The following is a 26589-nucleotide window of genomic DNA, read 5'->3' as shown; positions in this document are numbered from 1 at the left end:
AATGTGTACAGGGCCTTCAGAAAGTATTCATATCCCTTGGCTTATTCCACTTTGTTGTGTTACAGCCTGAATTCAACATAGATTTTTTTTCTCACCCATCTACACACAAGACCCAATACGAGAAAGTAAAAATATGTTTTTAGTAATGTTTCCAAATGTATTGAAAATTAAATACAGAAATCTCACTCACATAACTTTTCACTCCCGAGTCAATACTTTTGTAGAAGCACCTTTGGCGGTGATTACAGCTGTGAGTCTTTCTGGGTAAGTCTCTAAGAGCTTTCTACACCTGGACTGTGCAACATTTGCCCATTATTCTTTTAAAAATTCTTCAAGCTCTGTCAAATTGGTTGTTGATCATTGCTAGACAACCATTTTAAGGTCTTGCCGTAGATTTTTAAGTAGATTAATTCAAAACTGTACAGTCAGCCACTCAGGAACATTCACTGTCTTGGTATTGGTAAGCAACTCCCGTGTAGATTTGGCCTTGTGTTTAAGGTTATTGTCCTGCTGAAAGGTGAATTTATCTCCCAGTGTCTGGTGGAAAGCAGACTGAACCAGGTTTTCATCTAGGATTTTCCCTGTGCTTAGCTCCATTACATTTCTTTTTTATCCTGAAAAACTCCCCCGTCCTTAATGATTACAAACATACTCATAACATGATGCAGCCACCACTATGCTTGAAAATATGGAGTGGTACTCAGTAATGTGTGTATTGGATTTGCCACAAACATAACACTTCGTATTCAGTACAAAAAGTGAATTCTCTTCGCCACATTTTTTGCTGTAGTGCCTTGTTGCACAGGCTTACTTCTTTTCTCTGCCGGTTAGGCTAGTATTGTGGAGTAACTACAATGTTGTTGATCCATCCTCAGTTTTCTCCTATCACAGCTATGAAACTAACTGTTTTAGTCAACATTGGCCTCGTACTAATCTACCAATAGGTGCCCTTCTTTGCGAGGCACTGGAAATCCTCCCTGGTCTTTGTGGTTCGAATGTGTGTATGAAATTCACTGCTCGACTGAAGGACTTTACTAGGGATTAACACAGGTAACCGGGATCACTCTTCACATTTCCCGAAAAAATTTAAACTACAAAACAGGAAAATTACTAAAATATTCCCTCAATGTCGCAATAATGCAATACCACAAAATACACAACATGTACAGCAGCAGATTGGATAATTTGCCAAACAGGTAATTGGATAGAAGCCTTTAGCCTAGCGTATTTACTTCACACAAAGTCGCCATTAATTCAAAGCACACGCATAATTGACACTGCAAACGAGACCAGAATGCAGTTTAGAGTGTTAGGTTCTAATTCTCAGAGTAAAACACTCAACAGACTTTATGAAAGCTTAACCAAGTTTATTCTTCCCAGAGGGTCAATATAGCTGCATTCAGACAAAAACATTTTTCACACAAGCACTGATATTTAACCGTTCCTCATAGGCTGAGTCCCCTCCTACTCATCTGTACAAACGTCATTGTTTACTGCTAGGCAGGACACTAGTGACAGACAATAAACTTCTATTTCTCCCTTAAGGTGACCTGACCTCAACCCCCTCCATCACTAATCCATGGCTCTCTCCCCTTATCAATGCCTGCCACATGTAATCACTTCCCTGCACTCAACACATTCCAAGCTTAGTTGCACACGCTATATACCTTCCTCCTATAACCATTAACTTCTGGTGTAGACCCTCCACTATATACATTCCTCCTATAACCGTTACCTTCTGGTGTAGACCCTCCACTATATACCTTCCTCCTATAACCATTACCTTCTGGTGTAGACCCTCCACTATATACCTTCCTCCTATAACCCTAAACTTCTGGTGTAGACCCTCTAAACCTAAGCACTCCATCAGTGACATGAGTAAGTCTATTTCATATTCTCAGAACCCAACAAGAGTTTATCAGAGTGGAAAATTCAATCCAGGTCCGATCCAAGCCCGGTGAGTTGAAGCCCGAGCCCAGGCCTGGGCCGACGTCACAGAAATTAAATGAGCCCAAACCCCCCAAAATGCCAGATTTCTAGAAAATAGTTGGCTATATTGACTTAAACTGGTTTTGAGAACAACGCGGTATAGGCGAGCGGCAGCAGAGTAAGGAGATGAGAAAACAGCCATTGGGCCTATAAAAAGCACAGAGAGAGAAACTCACCTTAGTTATGATCAACTGAATGATGAAAATATTGGAATGAAGTAGGCTAATGCAATTGAAATCATGTACTAAATTATTTCTTAAACTGAAACTCCCAAAGTCATATACAAACTGTTGTACTAATTTAAAGCAATGGTTGAGTGTTGTCACCTAGATGAAAATTTCAGCACCTTTTTGATTGGGACAGCGCCATCGGGCTGATTTGAGACAAGTTTGGGGTGCCCGTGTAGATAAATCTTCACTGAATCTCAGTTTGGATATTTGGTAACAATTAGGCTGGGAAATGTTAGCTAAGTTGAGGTGAGTGCTAATTATCACCTTAATTCTAGTTTAGTCATACATTATATTACCTGTTCAGGACATTTTGCTAGCATATAATACAAGTGGATTTTGCATTTCACTCGTGTAGTAGCCAGTCCTACTCCCGACCAAAAGCCTGTGACTTGTCTGATAATCAAACAACAACAAAAAATCCTTACATTATCCTGTAATCCATAGACTGCATTATCAAAGCATGTCTCGCCTACGCATGTCAAAATACCACTAGAACATTTCCCCTGCTTCTCTGTGCTGTCTCATATCGCTGCCCATATGAGAGCGTCGTTTGAGAATGTGTGATCAACAAACGGTATGAGAGTAGATATGGATATTTTTTTAAACAGAATTGGTCCCCGTTAAGATACCTTAACATTTAAAACAACTTCCTCTCTTCATCTCCCACGTTATTCATGAGCTGATCTGCTATCTGTATAATCGTCAACTCGATTTTAACAAATAGTAGATATTCTGCCATTCATGGGAGGTTATCTAGCAAACTTAGTAACTTTGGTCATGTGACTTTTATTTAACTGGCATTGCAAAGTTTGTATGATTCGACAACGCTATGGCCTACTCGGGGTGCGCTCTGTGCGTCCTGAGCACCCTCTGTGTCAAGATAGCCTAGGCCTACTGCTGAAATGCGCTGAAATAATTAAGGAACATGATAATGCTCTGAATTTATGAAAGGCCTGTTCACAATTAACACCAATGTCAGTGACAATCAAAGCTACTCCATCATTACGAAATATCAGTTTCACTTGCTGTGAAATCTTTACATAGTGGTACAGCTAAGGCAAAGTGGCGCAGCAACAATCTTATTTTGGGAGAACTCTGACCATATCTTGGTTTTAAACACTTTAAATTGGCACTTACAGTTTTTGTGGTATTTCCCGGGACTCTCGGGATGAATTATTCCCGGTATTGAAATAAAAAATAAATATTACAGATCCCTTACAGATAATTGTACGTGTGGAGTATAGAGATGAAGCAGTCATTCAAAGATCCTGTCTATTATTGCACTTAAGCAACTTAATATGTGACTTGTTAAGCAAATGTTTACTCCTGAACCTATTTAGGCTTGCCATAACAAAGGGGTTGAATACTTGACTCAAGACATTTGTAAAAAAAAAAAAAAAAATGTTTTTACAAATTCCAATCCACTTTGACATTATCAGGTATTGTATGTAGGCCAGTGACAAAATAAAATCTTAATTTTATACATTTTAAATTCAGGCTGTAACAACAATATGTGGGAAAAAGTCAATGGGTGTGAATAGTTTCTGAAGGCACTGTATCTAGAGTTTGTCCTTCCATTCAGTAAGAGACATATCCTTAAAAGTTATGTACCTGCTCATCAGCAAAGTAGACTCCATGATTGGCGGCGTAAGAGACATCACCAGGTAGTGCCAACACACGGACCCCAGAAAAACCCTCCCATGACATTTCTGAAAGACAGAAGAGAAAGAATATTAAGGGACAGTGGGGGAGACAGGTTTAAAATAAATATATATGGTTTAAATATAATCTGAATGGAATTGTAGAAAAGATCTAACTGAAGGTAGTCGGCATGGTCAGGATCATGTCAGTGCTGCACACCCAAACGCCCGGGGGAGAACCAGGGCACACCTACAGATGGACCAAACAAGACAGAGACAAAAAAAACTGTGTGAGGCAGACAACACAAGTGAGTTAGTTCGGCCATTGACCCCCAAAAAATGGAGGTAGATAGTTTGTTCTTGACCTGGGCCCAGATTCACAAAACACTTCTTATAAAAAAACTTCAGAAGTTCATAAGTTAAATTCCTCAACAATATCTTAAGATTTAACAATGTTCTTATGAACTTCTCAAATATATTATTGTTGCTAGGCAACCGTTTTAGCTAGCTATCTGGCAATCATGTTAGCATATTTCTTACTGAGATTACTGTTCTTAAACATGTTCTTGGGTTTAAAATAATCAATACTGAAACTTTCAGATGAAGTTTGTGAGTGAATTAAACATGTTCAATAGCTTTCATGAGTTTCCAAGAACTTTATTTTCAATCATTTTCTTCCTTTTTGCTTAAGAGAAACATAAGAAATAGCACGAGAACATTTCCAACAACCTTTTTAGGAATAGCAACTTTGCTTAACGTTCTTCTTAAGTTTATAGTTCAGGAAAAAGTGTCAGTTAAAAAGAAATTTCTTAAGAAGGTTTAGTGAATCTGGGCCCTGGTTACATTAAATGTATTCGAAAAGCACTGACCCCAAACATAGAGCATTGTGGCCCACCATATTCAAAGCAATTGATTAATCAGTTTATTATGTACATCATTTTAAAAATCAGAAGTACTAACCAAAGTGGGGCTAATAGAGAATGGTATAGTCAATGTTGTAACCAGTTTATCATACCCAAAATCACAGCTAATACAGACAAAATTCCATGGACATGACACACAAAACAAACAACAAATGAACTAATTATCAATAAAAGACCATAGCCCTACTAAAAACACAAACAATTCACTGTGGGCTAATGAATTGTTTTAAGAAAAAACAGAAAGCATTTGGTTTCAAGATTCAGAACCTGCTATTACTGTAATTACATTGGTAGCAATTATTTATTTCAGGAAGCACCGCCCCAACGCATTATATTTCACAGCGAAGGTTGCAGCAGAAGTTAACCTCTTTGTCAGAGACTCTTTCATCCGCACCCGCGTGTGCATGATTGGCTGGGGAACGATGTGGTAATCTCGTTTAAACCGGTCTGAAGGCTCTCATATTGGGTCCCTAATGCCCTAAAATACATTGTTCATACGGGAAGAATATTGTATATACACATTTGTTGATATGGGCAGAATACTGTTTAAAATAAATAAATATGTGCTGCATTTGTTGTCTTCCTTTTCAGATGGAATAAATACAACAGGGTTGGGCAAATAACTTAAAATGTCATCCATAAGCCTACTAATTAATTAAAAACATGCACATAAAGAAAATAAATTTCAGGCCTCCCGATTGGCGCAGCGGTCTAAGGCACTGCATCGCAGTGCTTAAGGCGTCACAACAGACACTGGTTCGATCGGGCTGTGCCGGAGACGGGCCTAGCGTCATCCGGGTTAGGGGAGGGTTTGGCCGGCATGTCCTTGTCCCATCGCGCTCTAGCAACTCAGTGTGGTGGGCCGGCTGTGAGCAGTGTGTCAAGAAGCAGTGCGGCTTGGTCATGTTTCGGGAAACTCATGACCTTCGCCTCTCCCGAGTCCGTCCGAGAGTTGCAGCGATGGGACAAGCCTGTAACTACCAATTGGAAATCACGAAATTGGGAAGTAAAAAGTACCCCAAAAAATTCATAAAATACATTTCAACCTTGTAATAATTAATTTTCTTTCAATTTGCTCTATAGAATCTAATTATCAATATAACAAAACTAGGCCTATGATATTTCCTCCTGACCCCGTATGTGCCATCAGCAGTGCAAAAGTCTTACTGCGTCTATGAGATAGTTCCCTATTAATGGCAGCACCGCTTTATCAAATGTTCATATTGATATTTTAGGCTACGCCGTGAAACCAGTTTTCATGGGCACACAAATCCAAAATGATGCATGCAACTGCTAAATCAAATGCTTCTAGACCGAAAGTCACCTAACTTGCGTGGTTCTTCTATAGGCTATGCGTAGGCTAATAAACCTACTTGTTGAATGCGCATTTGGTATCCAGCTGTTTAGTTCACATCACCGTCAACAACGTCCCCTATGGGCACAAACCCACCGTCGCTGGACCAGACAGGACTGGCAAAAAGTGCTCTTCACTGACAAGTCGCGGTTTTGTCTCACCAGGGATGAAGGTCGGATTTGCGTTTATCGTCGAAGAAATGAGCGTTACACCGAGGCCTGTATTCTGGAGCGGGATTGATTTGGAGGTGGAGGGTCCGTCATGATCTGGGGCGGTGTGTCACAGCATCATCGGACTGAGCTTGTTGTCCTTGCAGGCAATCTCAACGCTGTGTGCATTACAGGGAAGACATCCTCCTCCCTCATGTGGTACCCTTCCTGCAGGCTCATCCTGACATGACCCTCCAGCATGACAATGCCACCAGTCATACTGCTCGTTATGCCAACAAAGGGTATAAAACAAAGTATTGAGATAAAAATGTGTTATTGACCAAATACTTATTTTCCACCATAATTTGCAAATAAATTCATTAAAAATCCTACAATGTGATTTTCTGGATTTTTCTTCTCATTTTGTCTGTCATAGTTGAAGTGTACCTATGATGAAAATTACAGGCCTCTCTCATCTTTTTAAGTGGGAGAACTTGCACAATTGGTGGCTGACTTGAAAACCTGAGAAAATATTACAGAGCAGCTTGTATTAGTGGATGACACCAAGCCACTTGTACCAACCGCCCCATTAATGGAGAAGTAATCCCACTCCAGGACCAGAGTAGGAGACCCTTAGTCTAGATGGTGTCTCCGACAAACAGGATTATGGCTAACCTGATTGGAAAGGCAGTCAAGCAGCATATCCAGGCAGCAGACAGGTCCCTGCACAGTCTGAGCTGGCTTTTCCACAGGCAGCCAGCAGAAGGCCCTGCCACAGCTATCCCAGGGAAAGTCACGTCCCTGCAGAAAGACCGGAGAGTTGGGGAGATAGAAAAATACAGGGGGGGAAAAAAGAGAGATTACTCCCATGTCCGTGTGAATAGTAATAAATCTCACAATTTAAAAGCTCATCCCAAATCCATTCGGTCTCCCCGTCCTCTGCTACCCATCCAGTCTTACCGTGTGCAAGATCAGGATACGGGCATCATCAAGGACATCCGTGGTCACAACCTGATAACAACATTGGATAAGTGCATTGTTCTGCTCCACAATTAATATACCCCCAAACAAGAGGTTTACACCATAATACAGTAACAGTCCAGACAGTAATATTTGTATATTTCAATTACAGGAATATATTCCATCTGTAAAGTATACAAAAATGTAATCAATACACAAAGACTTTATGGTCTGATAAACTAAAATGCACAAACTGACTCACAATACTTGCAGTCATTTGTCTCGAACGTCTCTCTTTATGATATTTTATGGACCTATTGTGTGGAGTCACTTACAGTGTATCCAGCTCTGGCACTCAGGTGCTCGGCTGCCACCAGCAGTGCATTGAGAGTGGCTCCCCCACTGCCCAGTCCAGGCTCCTGGGGGTCTGACACAGTGAGCAGTAACGTCCCCTGTAAGAGATCTCCACGCTGCTGCCGGACCTCCAGCTCTGAGACACAAACACCCTTTCTTTAGACAGTGAAGCTAAAACTTTTAATTTGGCTCTATAGTTCAGCATTTTGGATTTGAGATCAAATGTTTCAAATGAGGAGACAGTACTGAATGTAACCTTTTATTTGAGGATCTTTTCATATAAACAGTGCCTTTGAAAAGTATTCAGACCCTTTACTTTTTCCAGTTACATTTCAGGTGCATCTTGTTTCCATTGATCATTTTTGAGAAATTTCTACAACTGTAGTAAACTAAATTGATTGGACATGATTTGGAAAGGCACACACCTGTCTACATAAGGTCCCACAGTTGACAGTGCATATCAGAGCAAAAACCAAGCCATGAGGTAGAAGTAATTCTCCGTAGAGCTCCGAGACAGGATTGTGTCGAGCACAGATCTGGGGAAAGGTACCAAAACATTTCTGCAGCATTGAAGATCCCCAAGAACACAGTGGCCTCCATCATTCTTAAATGGAAGACGTTTGGAATCACCAATCAGGACTTTATGGTAGAGTGGCCAGACGGAAGCCACTCCTCAGTAAAAAGGCATATGACAGCCCGCTTGGAGTTTGCCAAAAGGCACCTAAAGGACTCTCAGACCATGAGAAACAAGGTTCTCTGGTCTGAGGAAACCAAGATTGAACTCTTTGGCCTGAATGCTAAGCGTCACGTCTGGAGGAAACCTGGCACCATCCCTACGGTGATACATGGTGATGGCAGGGACTGGGAGACTAGTCAGGATGGAGGGAAAGATGAACGTAGCAAAGTAGAGAGATCCTTGATGAAAACCCTGCTCCATAGCACTCAGGACCTCAGACTGGGGCAAAGGTTCACCTTCCAACAGGTCAACGACACTAAGACAATGCAAGAGTGGCTTCAGGACAAGCCTCAATGTCCTTGAGTGGCCCAGCCAGAGCCCAGACTTGAACCCGATCGAACACCTCTGGAGAGACCTGAAAATAGTTGTGCAGGGACGCTCCACATCCAACCTGATAGAGCTTGAGAGGATCTGCAGAGAAGAATGGGAGAAACTCCCCAAATACAGGTGTGCCAAGCTTGTAGCATCATACCCAAGAAGACTCAAGGCTGTAATCGCTGCAAAAGGTGCTTCAAGAAAGTACTGAGTAAAGGGTCTGAATACTTATGTAAATGTAAGATCAGTTTATTTTTTATAAATGTGTAAAAAAAAAATCTAAAACGCTGGTTTTGCTTTGTCATTATGGGGTATTGTGTGTAGATTGATGAGGGGGAAAAAACGATTTAATACATTTTAGAATAAGGCTGTAACGTAACAGGCCGACTACACTGCTTGCGTCGCTTGCCCGAGCATTGCAAAATAAATGTCGAAATCTATATTATTCAATCATTGCGCCAACGAGCATCTGCGTTGCCAAGGGCTAAAATAGAAGTCAGTTTTATTTGTGACGCAGATTGCGCTGCAAGTCCTGCCTCTCCCATCTCCTCATTGGTTTATAGAAGCAGGTACCCACGTGCTATCTCCTCATTGGTTATACCCACGTGGGTGACTGAAAGACGAACGAGGTCAGTGGCAGTAATGCACCTAATTTATGACAGTTGCCAATCGCAATATAAAGTCAAGAGAAAAAAAAGCCCAGAAGGAGGAGAGATGACTAGATACGATTCGGTTGACCGTTTTATGTGTGGATGAATTGTCGAAGTAGAGGACCTTGTGCATTTCAGGTAAAATAACAACTCAATGTTTATATCCCAGGACAAATTAGCTAGCAACAGCAAGCTAGCTAGCTAAATTGCCATAAATGTTTAAAGCTTTTCGACCTGTCCCCAAATTAATATAATTGGTTCAGAGTTTGTTTTGATATTTTAACCTGCGTGTCGTGATCGCATTTGGTGTGGGGGGACAAAATACATTTATGCACAATGGTACGCGGCCGGTTTGGGTTCCGTGTAACATTTCTTTTTGAAAAAGTCAAGGGGACTGAATACTTTCCTAAGGCACTGTACACTACATTAACAAAGTATGTGGACACCTGCTCGAATGTCTCATTCCAAAACGGGCAATAATATGTAGTTGGTCTCCCTTTTGCTGCTATAACAGCCTCCACTCTTCTGGGAAGGCTTTCCACTAGATGTTGGAACATTGCTGCAGGGAATGGCTTCCATTCAGCCACAAGAGCATTAGTGAAGTTGGCACTGATGATGGGTGATTAGGCCTGGTTCGTAATCGGCGTTCCAATTCATCAATGGTGTTCGATAGGGTTAGGGCTCTGTGCAATCAAGTTCTTACACACCAATCTCGACAAACCATTTCTGTATGGACCTCGCTTTGTGCACGGGGGCATTGTCATGCTGAAACAGGAAAGGGCCTTCCCCAAACTTTTGCCACAAAGTTGGAACCACAGAATCGTCGAGAATATCATTGTATGCTGTAGAGATAAGATTTCCCTTCACTGGAACTAAGGGGTCGGAACCATGAAAAACAGCCCCAGAGCAATAATCCTACTGCACCAAACTGTACAATTGGCAAAATGCATTGGGGCAGGTAGCATTCTCCTTGCATACACCAAACCCAGATTTGTCCGTCGCACTGTCAGATGGTGAAGTGTGATTCATCTAGGGTTGCAAAAGGGTCGGAAATTTTCCATGAGAAGTTAAGCCCGAGAATTTAGGTAATTATGCTTAAATTCATCCAAAACATTAGCTTATAACAGTGAACCATTTTTTTGGGATACACATAAGGCAATTCTAGGTCTTGTGGCATATTTTGGTTAAACTACCCCCAATTCAATGGAATTGCAACCCTCAGCATGCACAGTGCATTCTTCCATCACATGTACAGCTGATTCTCAAGATCTTGCACACTAATGAGATAATATTGAGCCCACACTACTACACTGCCTGAACCAAGGACTACATGCTTTCTGTTAAGTTTTGATTACAATACTGGGTGGGGTGAATATATTTTATATGACATACATTATTTTTTGTTAACTAGTAAACAGTAGCCTACAGAAATGATTTAAACACACTTTTCTAACTTAACAATTTAACAATTTCTGCTAGTTAGTTTTTGCTACCGTGTGGGTTTTAGCTTGCTTGAGCCTAACTGAGGAGTGTTAATTCACCTGTTTCCATACAGGTTTCATTTTAAAACAGTTATCTTACAAAGGAGGTGTATAATCTAACTGCTTAATTATTTATCTGTACATGGAATTGTATTTAATTTTTTTACACATATTTTCTCATCTTTACAGGAAAATGCCACGGGTACTATCTGATGTGTGGAGACATTTCACTGCAGCTAATGCTGAAGGAAAAGCTCTGTACATTTGCAAATACTGTGCCAAATCATATGTGAAGATTGCAACAATGATGCAGAATCATCTGACCAAGTGCATAAATGGTTAGGTATGTGATAGGTCATCAAGTTATAGCAGCAATCTACTTCACCAAGCAAAGTGAGAAGAACAAGACCACCACATTGAAACTGCCCAGCAACACCCGTTGGAGTGGTGTTGTCATCATGTTTGACAGTCTCCTGGAGGGGAAGGAGTCTCTCCAAGAAATGGCCATATCACAGACTGCCGATATGGACAGCCCCATCAAGAGGATCCTCCTGGATATTTTGGGAGAGTGGTAAGCAGCCTGAAACTCCTGAAACCTATAGCAGTAGCCATTGCATGGATTGAGGGAGACAATGCCATCCTGTCTGATGTTCAGACTCTGCTTGCAGATGTAAGAAAATCTGTACTGCCCTGCCCACTTCACTGTTGCTCCAATCAGAGGAAACTGCAGTTCTGAAATACATCAAAAAGCATGAAGACCTCTGCCTGAAGCCCATACACACTGTTGGACCACAAGTATGCTGGCAAGAGCATCCTGTCTGGTGCAGAGATCAACAAGGCCTATGGTGTCATCACTACCATGTCTCGCCACCTTGGCCTGGATGAGGGCAAGGTTCTTGGCAGTCTGGCAAAGTACACTTCCAAGCAAGGGCTTTGGGATGGAGATGTGGCAGTCGTGCCAACATATCTCATCAGCTACAGTGGGGCAAAAAAGTATTTAGTCAGCCACCAATTGTGCAAGTTCTCCCACTTAAAAAGATGAGAGAGGCCTGTAATTTTCATCATAGGTACACTTCAACTATGACAGACAAAATGAGAAAAAAAATCCAGAAAATCACATTGTAGGATTTTTAATTAATTAATTTGCAAATTATGGTGGAAAATAAGTATTTGGTCACCTACAAACAAAGGCAAGATTTCGGCTCTCACAGACCTGTAACTTCTTCTTTAGAGGCTCCTCTGTCCTCCCACTCGTTACCTGTATTAATGGCACCTGTTTGAACTTGTTATCAGTATAAAAGACACCTGTCCACAACCTCAAACAGTCACACTCCAAACTCCACTATGGCCAAGACCAAAGAGCTGTCAAAGGACACCAGAAACAAAATTGTAGACCTGCACCAGGCTGGGAAGACTGAATCTGCAATAGGTAAGCAGCTTGGTTTGAAGAAATCAACTGTGGGAGCAATTATTAGGAAATGGAAGACATACAAGACCACTGATAATCTCCCTCGATCTGGGCTCCACGCAAGATCTCACCCCGTGGGGTCAAAGTGATCACAAGAACGGTGAGCAAAAATCCCAGAACCACACGGGGGGACCTAGTGAATGACCTGCAGAGAGCTGGGACCAAGTAACAAAGCTACCATCAGTAACACACTACGCCGCCAGGGACTCAAATCCTGCAGTGCCAGACGTGTCCCCCTGCTTAAGCCAGTACATGTCCAGGCCCATCTGAAGTTTGCTAGAGAGCATTTGGATGATCCAGAAGAAGATTGGGAGAATGTCATATGGTCAGATGAAACCAAAATGCTGGTAAAAACTTTACCAAAATTTTGGTAAAAACTCAACTCGTCGTGTTTGGAGGACAAAAATGCTGAGTTGCATCCAAAGAACACCATACCTACTGTGAAGCATGGGGTGGAAACATCATGCTTTGGGGCTGTTTTTCTGCAAAGGACCAGGACGACTGATCCGTGTAAAGGAAAGAATGAATGGGGGCCATGTATCGTGAGATTTTGAGTGAAAACCTCTTTCCATCAGCCAAGGGCATTGAAGATGAAACGTGTCTGTCTTTCAGCATGACAATGATCCCAAACACACCGCCCGGGCAACGAAGGAGTGGCTTCGTAAGAAGCATTTCAAGGTCCTGGAGTGGCCTAGCCAGTCTCCAGATCTTAACCCCATAGAAAATCTTTGGAGGGAGTTGAAAGTCCGTGTTGCCCAGCAACAGCCCCAAACATCACTGCTCTAGAGGAGATCTGCATGGAGGAATGGGCCAAAATACCAGCAACAGTGTGTGAAAACCTTGTGAAGACTTACAGAAAACGTTTGACCTCTGTCATTGCCAACAAAGGGATATAACAAAGTATTGAGATAAACTTTTGTTATTGACCAAATACTTATTTTCCACCATAATTTGCAAATAATTCATTAAAAATCCTACAATGTGATTTTCTGGATTTTTTTTTTCTCATTTTGTCTGTCATAGTTGAAGTGTACCTATGATGAAAATTACAGGCCTCTCATCTTTTTATCTTTTTAAGTGGGAGAACTTGCACAATTGGTGGCTGACTAAATACTTTTTTGCCCCACTGTACCTGGTGGAAGGGAATTTGTGGATCTGAGGCTCTTTCCCCTGTTGCCTCAATCATCCTCCAAATCCCACCAACATCAGCCGCCTCAGAGCGCAACTGGTCCTTGTTTAGGAACACACACACACCAAAGAACACAACAGGCTGACCAATACAAGGGTTGAAAAATTGGTGGCCATCCGGGCAAATTTGAGGCTTTTTGAGCCTGACAATGAGCCATCCTCAACAAGGTTGGAAAGTGACAGTGAAGCTGAGGCCTCTGAGTCTGATGTTCAAGAGGTGGACATTGAGGAGGTCCAGGGAGAAGACATGGAAGCCTAAGAGGAAGACAACCAAAGCTTTCGTTTCTAGACTATCATTTTACAAATGCATGTTGAAAATGTTTTTGGGAGATGCGATGGATCATTGGGGATCATTCAATATTCCCTTTTTTTGTTGTTCAGTGAAATCATGTGAAGTCAACTCATTTAAAAGTTCAACTCGTAACTAAATTGTTTTTATTTCTATTTGAAGGATTTAAATAATTTGCAATGTCTACTTATGATAAGGTAAAAGGTTTATGTTTCTGTCTCCATATGATATCGTAAATATATCCAATGCAAAAAACATCTACATTTAAATGGTATTAATATTAATTTGCACATTTCTGTTAATTCCCATATATTCCCACGTTAAGTTTCCACCTCTGAATATTCCCCAAAATGTGCATCCTTAGATTCATCACCCCAGAGAAAGCGTTTCCACTGCTCCAGAGTCCAATAGCGACAAGTTTTACACCACTTCAGCCGACGCTTGGCATTGCGCATTGTGATTTTAGGCTTGTGTGCAACTGTTTGGCCATGGACAACCATTTCATGAAGCTCCCGACGAACAGTTATTGTGCCGACGTTGCTTCCAGAGGCAGTTTGGAACTCGGTAGCGAGTGTTGCAACTGAGAACAGACGATTTTTACACGCAACGCTCTACAGCACTCTGCGGTCCCATTCTGTGAGCTTATGTGGCCTACCACTGTGCGGCTGAGCCGTTGTTGCTCCTAGACGCTTCCACTTCACAATAACAGCACTTACAGTTGACTGGGGCAGCTCTAGCAGGGCAGAAATTTGACTAACTGACTTGTTGGAAAGGTAGCAAAGACAAATAAAGACAAATACACAACGCAGAGAACTAAAGATGAATGGAACTAGTCGTTTTTCTGTAATGTGGAACTGAAGATTAATTGGTCAATGGAACGGGTTGTTTTTCAGTTCATCGTCTGTGTAGGGGTTCCAGTCCGGGACTCATAGCTACATGTGGCAAGTTCTCATTGGTTCAAATTGTCTCTACATTGAGCCTAAATCGGGATACTTGGTAGCTGGCCACCGGACAAATTTCATTGCAAGGAATTCTAATTGGTCAACCACAGACTATGTTTTGGTATAAACTACATCCTGTCTCTTTCTTCAGTATAGAAAACAACGAGAACAGGGAAGAATGAACATCTACCATCCACTTTATAGCATAACTATGATCTGTTCTCTTGGGAAAAAATGTATTTTCTCTTCCTGATTTGCTTTGGAGTCTGTGTAATTGAAGAATAACATCAACTGCTAACATGTATGAAAATACCCTCAAATAAAAAGGTGACATTCTGTACTGTCACCTCATAAGACAAATTAAAACTTTTAGCTTTATTGTCCAAATAAATAGGTAGTGAAGTGTATATGTTTTCTAATGAAAAATAACTACATTTAAAGTAATTTGACAAAGTCACTAGTACAGGGTTAACATAAAAAATAATTATGACAGGTATATATAATTTGATATACTGAAGAATGTACTTAACTGTCTTATGATTTATATTATCTTGTTTGATATTGTACATTTAATTGTACTAGGATTATTATGAGTCTGTTTACTCTCATATTTTAATTATCCTATATATGTCTATTGAAGAGCAGCCTTCTGGAGTGTGTGTGTTTGTGTGTTGATGTTGTAACCAGGGGTTTACCTTGTCAGGATTACCCAGATTGCCTCACCTGTCATGGACTTTGACGAGGACAAAGATATCAAATAAAACAATGAGCCTTAAATGGAAATAAGGCTCATAGTAGACTGTGTGAAGTTAGCCACAATAAGAATTAGCCACAATACTGGAATTTGCGGTTCAAAATCTAAATGTATTAGTTGAGTACACATATTTTGCATTTGTTATTGCGGGTGTAGCAAAAATGCTATGTTCCTAGCTCAAACAGTGCAGTAATATCTAACAACAACAAAAACATTACACGCAAATCCCAAAAATTTAAAAAAAAGTATTTAACAAATGTAGAAATATTAGAACGAGCAATGTCAGAGTATGGAATATAAATATATGATTGTCCATAATGTCAGTACAAACAGTATACGAATAGAAAAGGTGTACATAGGATGAGCCTTGACCAGAATACGTTATCAGTCAAAAGTTTGGACACACCTACACATTCAAGGGTTTTTCTTTATTTTTACTATTTTCTACATCGTAGAATAATAATTAAGACATCAAAACTACAAAAACAACATATGGAATCATGTAGTAACCAGCAAAAAAAATAAAGTGTTAAACAGATTCTTCATATTAACCACCCTTTGCCTTGATTACAGCTTTGCACTCTTGGCATTCTCTCAACCAGCTTCATGTGGTAGTCACCTGGAATGCATTTCAGTTAACAGGTGTGCCTTGTTAAAAGTTGTGGAATTTCTTTCCTTCTTAATGCGTTTGAGCCAATCAGTTGTGTTGTGACAAGGTAGGGGTGGTATACAGAAGATAGCCCTATTTGGTAAAAGTCCAAGTCCATATTATGGCAAGAACAACTCAAATAAGCAAAGAGAAACGACAGTCCATCATTACTTTAAGACATGAAGGTCAGTCAATACGGAACATTTCAAGAACTTTGAAAGTTTCTTCCAGTGCAGTCACAAAAACCATCAAGCGCTATGATGATACTGGCTCTCATGAGGACCGCCACAGGAAAGGAAGACCCAGTGTTACCTCTGCTGCAGAGGATAAGTTCATTAGAGTTAGCAGCCTGATAAATTGCAGCACAAATAAATGCAAAAGTAACAGACATCTCAACATCAACTGTTCAGAGGAAACTGCGTGAATCATGCCCTCATGGTCAAATTGCTGTAAAGAAACCACTACTAAAAGGACAACAATAAGAAGAAATAACTTGCTTGGACCAAGAAACACGAGCAATGAACATTAGACCGGTGGAAATCTGTCCTTTGGTCTGATGAGTCTAAATTTGAGATTTTTGGTTCCAACTGTTAAGTCTTTGTGAGATGCAGGGTAGGTGAACGGATGATCTCTCCATGTGTGGTTCCCACCGTGAAGCATGGAGGAGGTCTGATGGTGCTTTGCTGGTGACACTGATTTATTTAGAATTCAAGGCACCCTTAACCAGCAGGGCTACCACAGCATTCTGCAGCGATATTCCATCCCATCTGGTTTGTGCTTAGTGGGACTATCATTTGTTTTTCAACAGGACAATGACCCAACACACCTCCAGGTTGTGTAAGGGTTATTTGACCAAGAAGGAGAGTGATGGAGTGCTGCATCAGATGACCTGGCCTCCACAATCACCAGACCTCAACCAAATTGAGATGGTTTGGGATGAGTTGGACCGCAGCGTGAAGGAAAAGCAGCCAACAAGTGCTCAGCAAATGTGGGAACTCCTTCAAGACTGTTGGAAAAGCATTCCAGGTGAAGCTGGTTGAGAGAATGCCAAGAGTGTGCAGAGCTGTCAAGGCAAAAGGTGGCTACTTTGAAGAATATAAAATATTTGAATTTGTTTAACACTTTTTTGGTTCCTACATGATTCCATGTGTGTTGTTTTGTAGTTTTGAGGCGGTCAGTCACATTTGGTGATGTTTTTTTCTCCCCTGTTCAGAGAAATTAGTAATTGAATTTGTTAGCTTTATGTCCCATCCTACATCCTGATATTACCAAGTTCTGACCACTAGGTGGTGTTGTTGGTACTATGAAGTGATTATTTGTTTTTAAAGAATCACCCCATATTAAAGGGATAGTTCACCCAAATGACATATTGGTTTCCTTACTATGTAAGCAGTATATGGAGAAGGTATGACAACAACCCATTTTGTTTACCTGGCCACTGTTTAAAAATGATAACTTTGCAAGACAATAGTACCTATATTAGCATGTCTGGGCTTCATACCCAAATCTATAAGTAACATCATTGAGTTACACAATCAATTGTAATATACTTCCAGATGATTTGGACATGAAGCATGAAAATGCTAATATACTGTAGGTACCATTGATTTGAGCCACAAATACTAAATAGTTCGAATTTGAAACAGTGGACAACAAAACAAAATGGTTAACATGTAATTTGGGTGAATTATCCCTTTAACATGGGGGAGGGGTTTATCAGCTTCTTTTCAGAAATAATAAGGAATAACTCATCTGAAACTGGATCAGTCAAATGATTTGCGCACAGGAGCAAGCACCAACAAGCTTCACATGTGCATTGAACGTGGGAAATGCGCTTTACAAATTAATTATTATACCAATGCAATTATGCAGACTAATAGATCCACAGTGGGATTTTAAATGTTTTTTTAACTATTCTGTTTTATCAAATTAATAAAGAATTTATTTTTAAGTTATATAACATGGCAAAATTGTTTAGCATTATCTAGTCCAAATATGGTATTATTCCACTATTTGTATTTGTTTGGATCTGTTTCAAATAGAGGACTTTTATTTTAATAGGGGACTTTTAGGGGACTTTTATTTTGACAGCTCATTCCCAATCCTGCTTCAATAGTTTCAGATTGGTAAACACGAGAGTAAAATTAAGTTGAGTAACTTATTCTTCAGTAAGCTTAGTAGACTTAGGCCTACAGATGGCTATGCATGCATCTGGTCTATTCCTCATCTTTTGCATTATTAGACTACACTGGGCAACTGTACATTACTGTAAACAAGAAAAGGAATACGAGACTCACCTCTTTGAAAGGCGTAAACGCTATCTTTATGTTGACAGGTCAGGACTACTACCGTCCAGCTGAACACCTGCTCGCTTGACATGTTGACGTATTTATGAAAACAATATATCTTCCAATTGAGCCACGAAAGTTGTCTGCTGTCTTCATACACGGAACATTTAGCCTAATTTTACCAATATAAACTAAAAAGCCATTGGCGGATAGTAACAGGAAGCAAACATTACGTCCAAGCAAACAATGCTAAAACCGTTCAACCAAGGATATAGCTAAAGAGACTATACTGTGCTGTGCTATTCTTGCAACAATGTAGCTCCCGAATGAGTGGAGACGACAAAATCAATCGTTTGCTCGACCAGTTCTTCTTCTTTGATGTGGTTTAAAGGCGGTTGGCATCCAATAAATGTTGATTACCGCCATCTACTAGACTGGAGTATAACTCCCTTATACTTTGCATATTTTTTCCCCCGCTCCCCCAAAAATAAATACCCTACCATCTAACACTACACTCACAAATAATAATAATAAATACCATACTCCACTATTTAAATATATTTAGTCCAAATTAAGGCCAACAGCATGAGAGGATGGGACACCACCACTCAACACACACTGTAACTCTTCTGATGTCAAGTCTCGCACACCCAAACACCTCTCTGCAGTTTCCACCACAACCTCTATTATCAGCAACTTACATTCCATCCCTGCAGTACAGTTGATGACCATTACCATAAATGCCAAAAATCAAATCTTACTGAAACATACACCACCAGTCAAAAGTTTGGACACATCTACTAATTCAAGGGTTTTTCTTTATTTTTACTATTTTATACATTGTAGAATAATAGTGAAGACATCAAAACTATGAAATAACACATATGGAATCATGTAATAACCAAAAAAGTTGTTAAAAAGTGTTAGACAAATAAAAACATATTTTATATTTGAGATTATTCAAAGTAGCCACCCTCTGCCTTGATGACAGCTTTGCACACTCTTGGCATTCTCTCAACCAGCTTCACCTGGAGTGGATTTCCCACATGATAAGCAATTGTTGGCTGCTTTTCCTTCACTCTGCGGTCCAACTCATCCCAAATCATCTCAATTGGGTTGAGATCGGGTGATTGTGGAGGCCAGGTCATCTGATGCAGCGCTCCATCACTCTCATTCTAGGTCAAATAGCCCTTACACAGCCCGGAGGTGTGTTGAGTCATTGTCCTGTTGAAAAACAAATGATAATCTCACTAAGTGCAAACCAGATGGGATGGCGTATCGCTGCAGAATGCTGTGGTAGCCATGCTGGTTAAGTAAGCCTTGAATTCTAAATAAATCACAGACAGTGTCACCAGCAAAGCACCCCCATCCCATCACACCTCCTTCTACATGCTTCACGGTGGGAACTACACTTGCGGAGATCATCCGTTCATCTACTCTGCGTCTCACAAAGACATGGCGGTTGGAACCAAAAATCTCAAATTTGGACTCATCATTGCTCATTGCTCGTGTTTTCATAAATTCTTAGACTGTTTGGGAATGACATATACTATAGCATTTGTGACATTTCTAGAGCAATATAGAGTGGGAAAGCGGCCGTGAGTTTGGACAATTAATAGGCACTGAATTAAATAAAACCTAATAAAAACAAAATACACTTGAATGGATTTCTGCAAATATGTAGCTAAATACCACGGGAGCCCTCTTACATTTGGGAACTTTACAGTCCTATTGATAAACAGCAATAAAAAGGTGTGCTATCTTTCCCTATATGCATATCATCAACAACAAGATCAACACAGTCAGACGAGCGCTCTGAAATCGGAGTATATAGCTAGCCAGAGTGAATTTGCGAACGCAAGAGATATGCTAACTGGATAACAGTCGTTCAGCATAGCTAGCTAGCTAGCTAGCTAGCAAAGCGATTTACATTTCTTGCTAGCTTACCAAATTGCTACATGCTTTCTACATAAATAGATAGGCTAGCCTATTACCCACGTTATGACTGACTTGTGATCATTGCCCTTGCTTGTTTGATTGTATTGACATTCCCAGCCTTAGTGACATTCGTCCGTTTTTGTCCAAAATATTGAGTCATTGAAACTAGAACAGTGCATCCCGAAATGAGGCAGCAAACAAGGTACCAGGCCAGCTGTGATTTACAACCTGATGTTTTGGTGAATTATATTAACCTTGCATTGAACTGCATCCATCTATTTTGCCAACAATCCCTTACTGTACATCATGGAATGTTGAGTCAAATAGAACCTCTTTTTAAAACCTCTTATAAAGTTGCTTTTGTAGCATAAACTGAGAATTTGATAGTTTTTACGGATAGTGTTTGTCTGTTTCATATCTGCAAAGTAGTTAAAACGCTGTTAGTTCCACTTTAAATAAGGGCTGTGTTTTGTGTAGGCTTACCATGGAGTGAGGTTTTGATAACCGTGTAAATCTCTCTAGGACAAGGTGACTTTTATCAATACATTCACCTGTATTTACCCCCCAAAAATGTTTGCTATCATATAAAACAACAAATAATCTGGACGAGACTGCCGAATCGAGGCAAAGGTAAGACTTTGGATATATCGCTAAAAGACCTTGTCCAAGAGAGATTTACATGGTTATCGAAACGTCACACCAGGGTAAGCTTACACAAAACATAGCCCTTATTTTGTTTTTATTTTAAATCCCCTATGGGAAAAATGAATGGGGAAAAAATGATTGGAACCATTTCCCTGTTTGACAGCTAGGTTTTATGGGTATTATGACACCTCCACTGTGGGGCTCGATTAGGCTCTTAGAATTAAGAGTAGGAAAGTGATCTTGTCAGGTGAAAATTATATCAAACGTTTTACCATTGCAACATTTGATGCAGTACATAATTGGCGATCACTATTGCTTATTCCCATCATCTGGTATTTCCTTTGCGGTACCTCAAACTTTCAAGATTACCAGCTGAGATTAACTTCTATGAGTTGATTTTACTCCTAAAAGTACTCCTTTAGGAGTTGATTTTACACCCAGAGTTGATTTTACTCCTAAAAGTACTCCTTTATGGGTTGATTTTACACCCAGTTGATTTTACGCCCAGGGCCCGTATCCCCAAAGCATCTCAGAAAAGATCATAAACATTTTTTAAGACTAAAAACTTCCAGCTCAGAGTAGGCTTTAGGCTGATGTTTAGACACTGCTGAGACAAACTCTGAGCCAGGAGTAAAATCAACTCATAAAAATGTATCACAGCTGGTAATCACGACAGTTTGAGGTACCGCAAGGGAAAAATAGTAATGACGACCATTGACATTGTTGCAAATTATGGGGAATAACCAATCGAGATGAGGCATCGCCGGCTGTGCATGCTTCAGTCAACCAAGGTGAATGTGACTGTCAAATGTTGCAATGGTAAAACGTTTAATAGAATTTTCACCTGCCACAATCAATTTGCCAACTTTAATCAATACTGATGGATGTAAAAAAATAATATATATATTATAGTACCATTATATAAAAATACTCGTCTATGGAAGCATTTAGCTGCCAAAACTCAATTGGAAACGCAAATGGAAATATTATAAATCAATTTCATTTTTGCAATTTCTTTTCCTAAATGGGTTTGCACTTTTTGTGACAAAAATTCAAATTGAAATGCAAAAAAAAATATTACATTATAATTTTCATGATTGAGTATGCATAATGAAGGCCAATTGGAAAAAGAAATAGCAAAAAGGGTGTTTAATATTTCATATCCATGGTACTAACCAGTACAACACTGACACATTTAAAACTACATTTAAATGATTAAATGACAAATAATGTCTCACGTTTGCCATGTTATTTCCTAGTGACAGCATGAATTGTGACAAAAATAATTGCAACTGATAATTATTTTCCATACTGAGTGGTTTAATGGTTATGGGCTTAAAAAAAGAACACCTATACCAAAGATTTTTTATAACTAACCCAAGACAGACCACTAGGAGCAAATGAATCATAGTGGGCAGAACAAGCAAGGAGGCGTGCAGAGCAAAGCATGAGCTAACGAGAGTCTATTGGTGCGTTCTAGGATGTATTTGCATATTTCCTTTAGGGAACGCCTACTTTGTGAAGTGCGCGTTTGCAATAACTCAATTCGTCCTTGCACACATTCTAAACAACACCATTTTTTTTTTACTTAGGCAAAAAGTAAAGTCGACAAAACTAAGATTTGAAAACAGAAAACTGTATTCATCTTTGAGAAAATTTGCAGAACGTCCATCTCGTTCCATCTTCTCATGCTGCCGGCCAATGGGCTTTTCTTACTACCATATTTGATAGTGGGAGGTAACGCCAACCGGATGCTTCACATTTATACATCCGGTGAAAGATCTTTCTTATTCTTCTATCTGTGCCGGTACCATGTCAGATATAGAGTTGAAATGTATTCAGTTTAGAGTTTGCATCCCAATATTACACTTTATACAGTGCAGTCGGCAAGTATTCAGACCCCTTAACTTTGTCCACATTTTGTTTCGTTACAGCCTTATTCTAAAATTGATTTAATAAAACAATTCCCTCATCAATTGACACACAATACCCCATAATGACAAAGTGAAAAAAATTACAAATAAAAAATAGAAATATCTTATTTACATAAGTATTCAGACCCTTTGCTATGAGACTTGAAATTGAGCTCAGGTGCATCCTGTTTCCATCATCCTTGAGATGTTTCTGCAACTTGATTGGAGTCCACCTGTGGTGAATTCCATTGATTGGACATGATTTGGAAAGGCACACACCTGTCTATATAAGGTTCCACAGTTGACAGTGCATGTCAGAGCAAAATATCAAGCCATGCGGTCAAAGGAATTGTCCGTAGAGCTCAGAGACTGGCTTGTGTTGATGCACAGATCTGGGGAAGGGTACCAACAAATGTCTGCAGCATTGAAGGTCCCCAAGAACACAGTGGCCTCCATTATTCTTAAATGGAAGAAGTTTGGAACCACCAAGACTCTTCCTAGAGCTGTCAGGATCAGGATCAAGGCAAAGATGAACTGTGCAAAGTACAGAGAGATCCTTGATGAAAACCTGCTCCAGAGCACTCAGGACCTTTCAACAGGACAACGGCCATAAACACAAAAGCCAAGACAATGAAGGAGTGGCTTCGGGACAAGTCTATGAATGTCCTTGAGCCCGGACTTGAACCCGATCGAACACCTCTGGAGAGACATGAAAATAGCTCTCCATCTAACCTGGCAGACTTTGAGAGGATTTGCAGAGAAGAATGGGAGAAACTCCCCAAATACAGGTGTTCCAAGCTTGTAGCGTCATACCCAAGAAGACTCAAGGCTGTAATCGCTGCCAAAGGTGCTTCAACAAAGTACTGAGTTAAGGGTCTGAATACTTACTGTACGTAACTGTTTTATTTTTTTACATTTGCAAAAATTCCCAAAAACTGTTTTTGCTTTGTCATTATGGGATATTGTGTGCAGAGTGACGAGGGGAGAGTAAAAAAAACTATTTAATCAATTTTAGAAAAAGGCTGTAACGTAAAAATGTGGAAAAGGCAAGGGGCTGAATACTTTATGAATGTACTCTATGTGAACATGCTTGTCAACAACTTTGGCAGTAGTTTTTTTAGTAGATACGGGTGCTGAAGTCACTGCATTGCCCACTTCTTATTCAAAACATATATTTACTGAGTACACTGGCAAGAAGATGAGAGCAACGGGGGCTGGGGAGACAGATTTGAAACAGACCAAACCATTATCAATTTCTATTGATCCAATTAAGATTGATGCAGGGGTGTGAATAGGCTCCTTTGAACAACCTATTTTAGGCCTTGATGTTATTATGCAACTTGACTCTACACATCTCTGAAGGAAAGGTGACGTGGCGAATTAGATAACTGCAGGGCTCTACAGTTCAGAACCATCCTATTTGGACTACAGAGAAAAAAGGAGTGTGGAATTTTGGATACGGAACCAGGCGCTTCACAGGTGTTGCCCCACCGTGCACAAAACAGTATCCATCATTTACATTTACATTTAAGTCATTTAGCAGACGCTCTTATCCAGAGCGACTTACAAATTGGTGCATTCACCTTATGATATCAGTGGAACAACCACTTTACAATAGTGCATCTAACTCTTTTAAGGGGGGGGGGGGTTAGAAGGATTACTTTATCCTATCCTAGGTATTCCTTAAAGAGGTGGGGTTTCAGGTGTCTTCGGAAGGTGGTGATTGACTCCGCTGCCCTGGCTCGGGAGGGAGTTGTTCCACCATTGGGTGCCAGAGCAGCGAACAGTTTTGACTGGGCTGAGCGGGAACTGTACTTCCTCAGAGGTAGGGAGCGAGCAGGCCAGAGGTGGATGAACGCAGTGCCCTTGTTTGGGTGTAGGGCCTGATCAGAGCCTGAAGGTACGGAGGTGCCGTTCCCTCACAGCTCCGTAGGCAAGCACCATGGTCATGTAGCGGATGCGAGCTTCAACTGGAAGCCAGTGGAGAGAGCGGAGGAGCGGGGTGACGTGAGAGAACTTGGGAAGGTTGAACACCAGACGGGCTGCGGCGTTCTGGATGAGTTGTAGGGGTTTAATGGCACAGGCAGGAGCCCAGCCAACAGCGAGTTGCAGTAATCCAGACGGGAGATGACAAGTGCCTGGATTAGGACCTGCGCCGCTTCCTGTGTGAGGTAGGTCGTACTCTGCGAATGTTGTTAGAGCATGAACCTACAGGAACGGGTCACCGCCTTGATGTTGGTTGAGAACGACAGGGTGTTGTCCAGGATCACGCCAAGGTTCTAGCACTCTGGGAGGAGGACACAATGGAGTTGTCAACCGTGATGGCGAGATCATGGAACGGGCAGTCCTTCCCCGGGAGGAAGAGCAGCTCCGTCTTGCCGAGGTTCAGCTTGAGGTGGTGATCCGTCATCCACACTGATACTTCTGCCAGACATGCAGAGATGCGATTCGCCACCTGGTTATCAGAGGGGGAAAGGAGAAGATTAATTGTGTGTCGTCTGCATAGCAATGATAGGAGAGACCATGTGTGAGGATATGACAGAGCTAAGTGACTTGGTGTATAGCGAGAATAGGAGAGGGCCTAGACAGAGCCTGGGGACACCAGTGGTGAGAGCACGTGGTGCGGAGACAGATTCTCGCCACGCCACCTGGTAGGAGCGACCTGTCCGGTAGGACGCAATCCAAGCGTGGGCCGCGCCGGAGATGCCCAGCTCGAGAGGGTGGAGAGGAGGATCTGATGGTTCACAGTATCAAAGGCAGCCGATAGGTCTAGAAGGATGAGAGCAGAGGAGAGAGAGATAGCTTTAGCAGTGCGGAGCGCCTCCGTGACACAGAGAAGAGCAGTCTCAGTGAGTGACTAGTCTTGAAACCTGACTGATTTGAATCAAGAAGGTCATTCTGAGAGAGATAGCAGGAGAGCTGGCCAAGGACGGCACGTTCAAGAGTTTGGAGAGAAAAGAAAAGAAGGGATACTGGTCTGTAGTTGTTGACATCGGAGGATCGAGTGTAGGTTTTTTCAGAAGGGGTGCAACTCTCGCTCTCTTGAAGACGGAAGGACGTACCAGCGGTCAAGGATGAGTTGATGAGCGAGGTGATGGTAAGGGAGAAGGTCTCCGGAAATGGTCTGGAGAAGAGAGGAGGGGATAGGGTCAAGCGGGCAGGTTGTTGGGCGGCCGGCCGTCACAAGACGCGAGATTTCATCTGGAGAGAGAGGGGAGAAAAGAGGTCAAAGCACAGGTTAGGGCAGTGGTAGCAGAACCAGCGGTGTCGTTTGACTTAGCAAACGAGGATCGGATGTCGTCGACCTTCTTTTTCAAAATGGTTGACGAAGTCATCCGCAGAGAGGGAGGAGGGGGGAGGAGGGGGAGGAGGATTCAGGAGGGAGGAAAGGTGGCAAAGACGTTCCTAGGGTTAGAGGCAGATGCTTGGAATTTAGAGTGTAGAAGTGGCTTTAGCAGCAGAGACAGAAGAGGAGAATGTAGAGAGGAGGAGTGAAAGGATGCCAGGTCCGCAGGGAGGCGAGTTTTCCTCCATTTCCGCCGGCTGCCCGGAGCCCTGTTCTGTGAGCTCGCAATGAGACGTCGAGCCACGGAGCAGGAGGGAGGACCGAGCCGGCCTGGAGGATAGGGAATAGAGAGTCAAAGATGCAGAAAGGGAGGAGAGAGGTGAGGAGGCAGAATCAGGAGATAGGTTGGAGAAGGTTTGAAGCAGAGGAGAAGGATGATAGGATGGAAG

General features: G+C 41.3%; 1 protein-coding gene across 1 annotated transcript in view; it reads right to left on the bottom strand.

Annotated features, from left to right (window-relative positions):
* The window catches only part of fcsk (fucose kinase), a 35831-nt gene extending 17109 nt beyond the window's left edge, over nucleotides 1–18722 (bottom strand). Inside the window, 6 exon segments of the mRNA XM_070442911.1 lie at nucleotides 3831–3928; nucleotides 4037–4109; nucleotides 6961–7086; nucleotides 7246–7296; nucleotides 7581–7735; nucleotides 18368–18722. Coding sequence (XP_070299012.1) covers nucleotides 3831–3928; nucleotides 4037–4109; nucleotides 6961–7086; nucleotides 7246–7296; nucleotides 7581–7735; nucleotides 18368–18449 — 585 coding nt within the window. The 5' untranslated portion in view covers nucleotides 18450–18722.
* Between the last annotated feature and the right edge of the window lie 7867 nt (nucleotides 18723–26589).

The sequence above is a fragment of the Salvelinus sp. IW2-2015 genome, linkage group LG4q.1:29, assembly GCF_002910315.2.
Source record: "Salvelinus sp. IW2-2015 linkage group LG4q.1:29, ASM291031v2, whole genome shotgun sequence".
Taxonomy (NCBI): domain Eukaryota; kingdom Metazoa; phylum Chordata; class Actinopteri; order Salmoniformes; family Salmonidae; genus Salvelinus; species Salvelinus sp. IW2-2015.
Note: the sequence above shows the minus strand (reverse complement) of the source record. Positions and strands in the feature narration are given on the sequence as shown.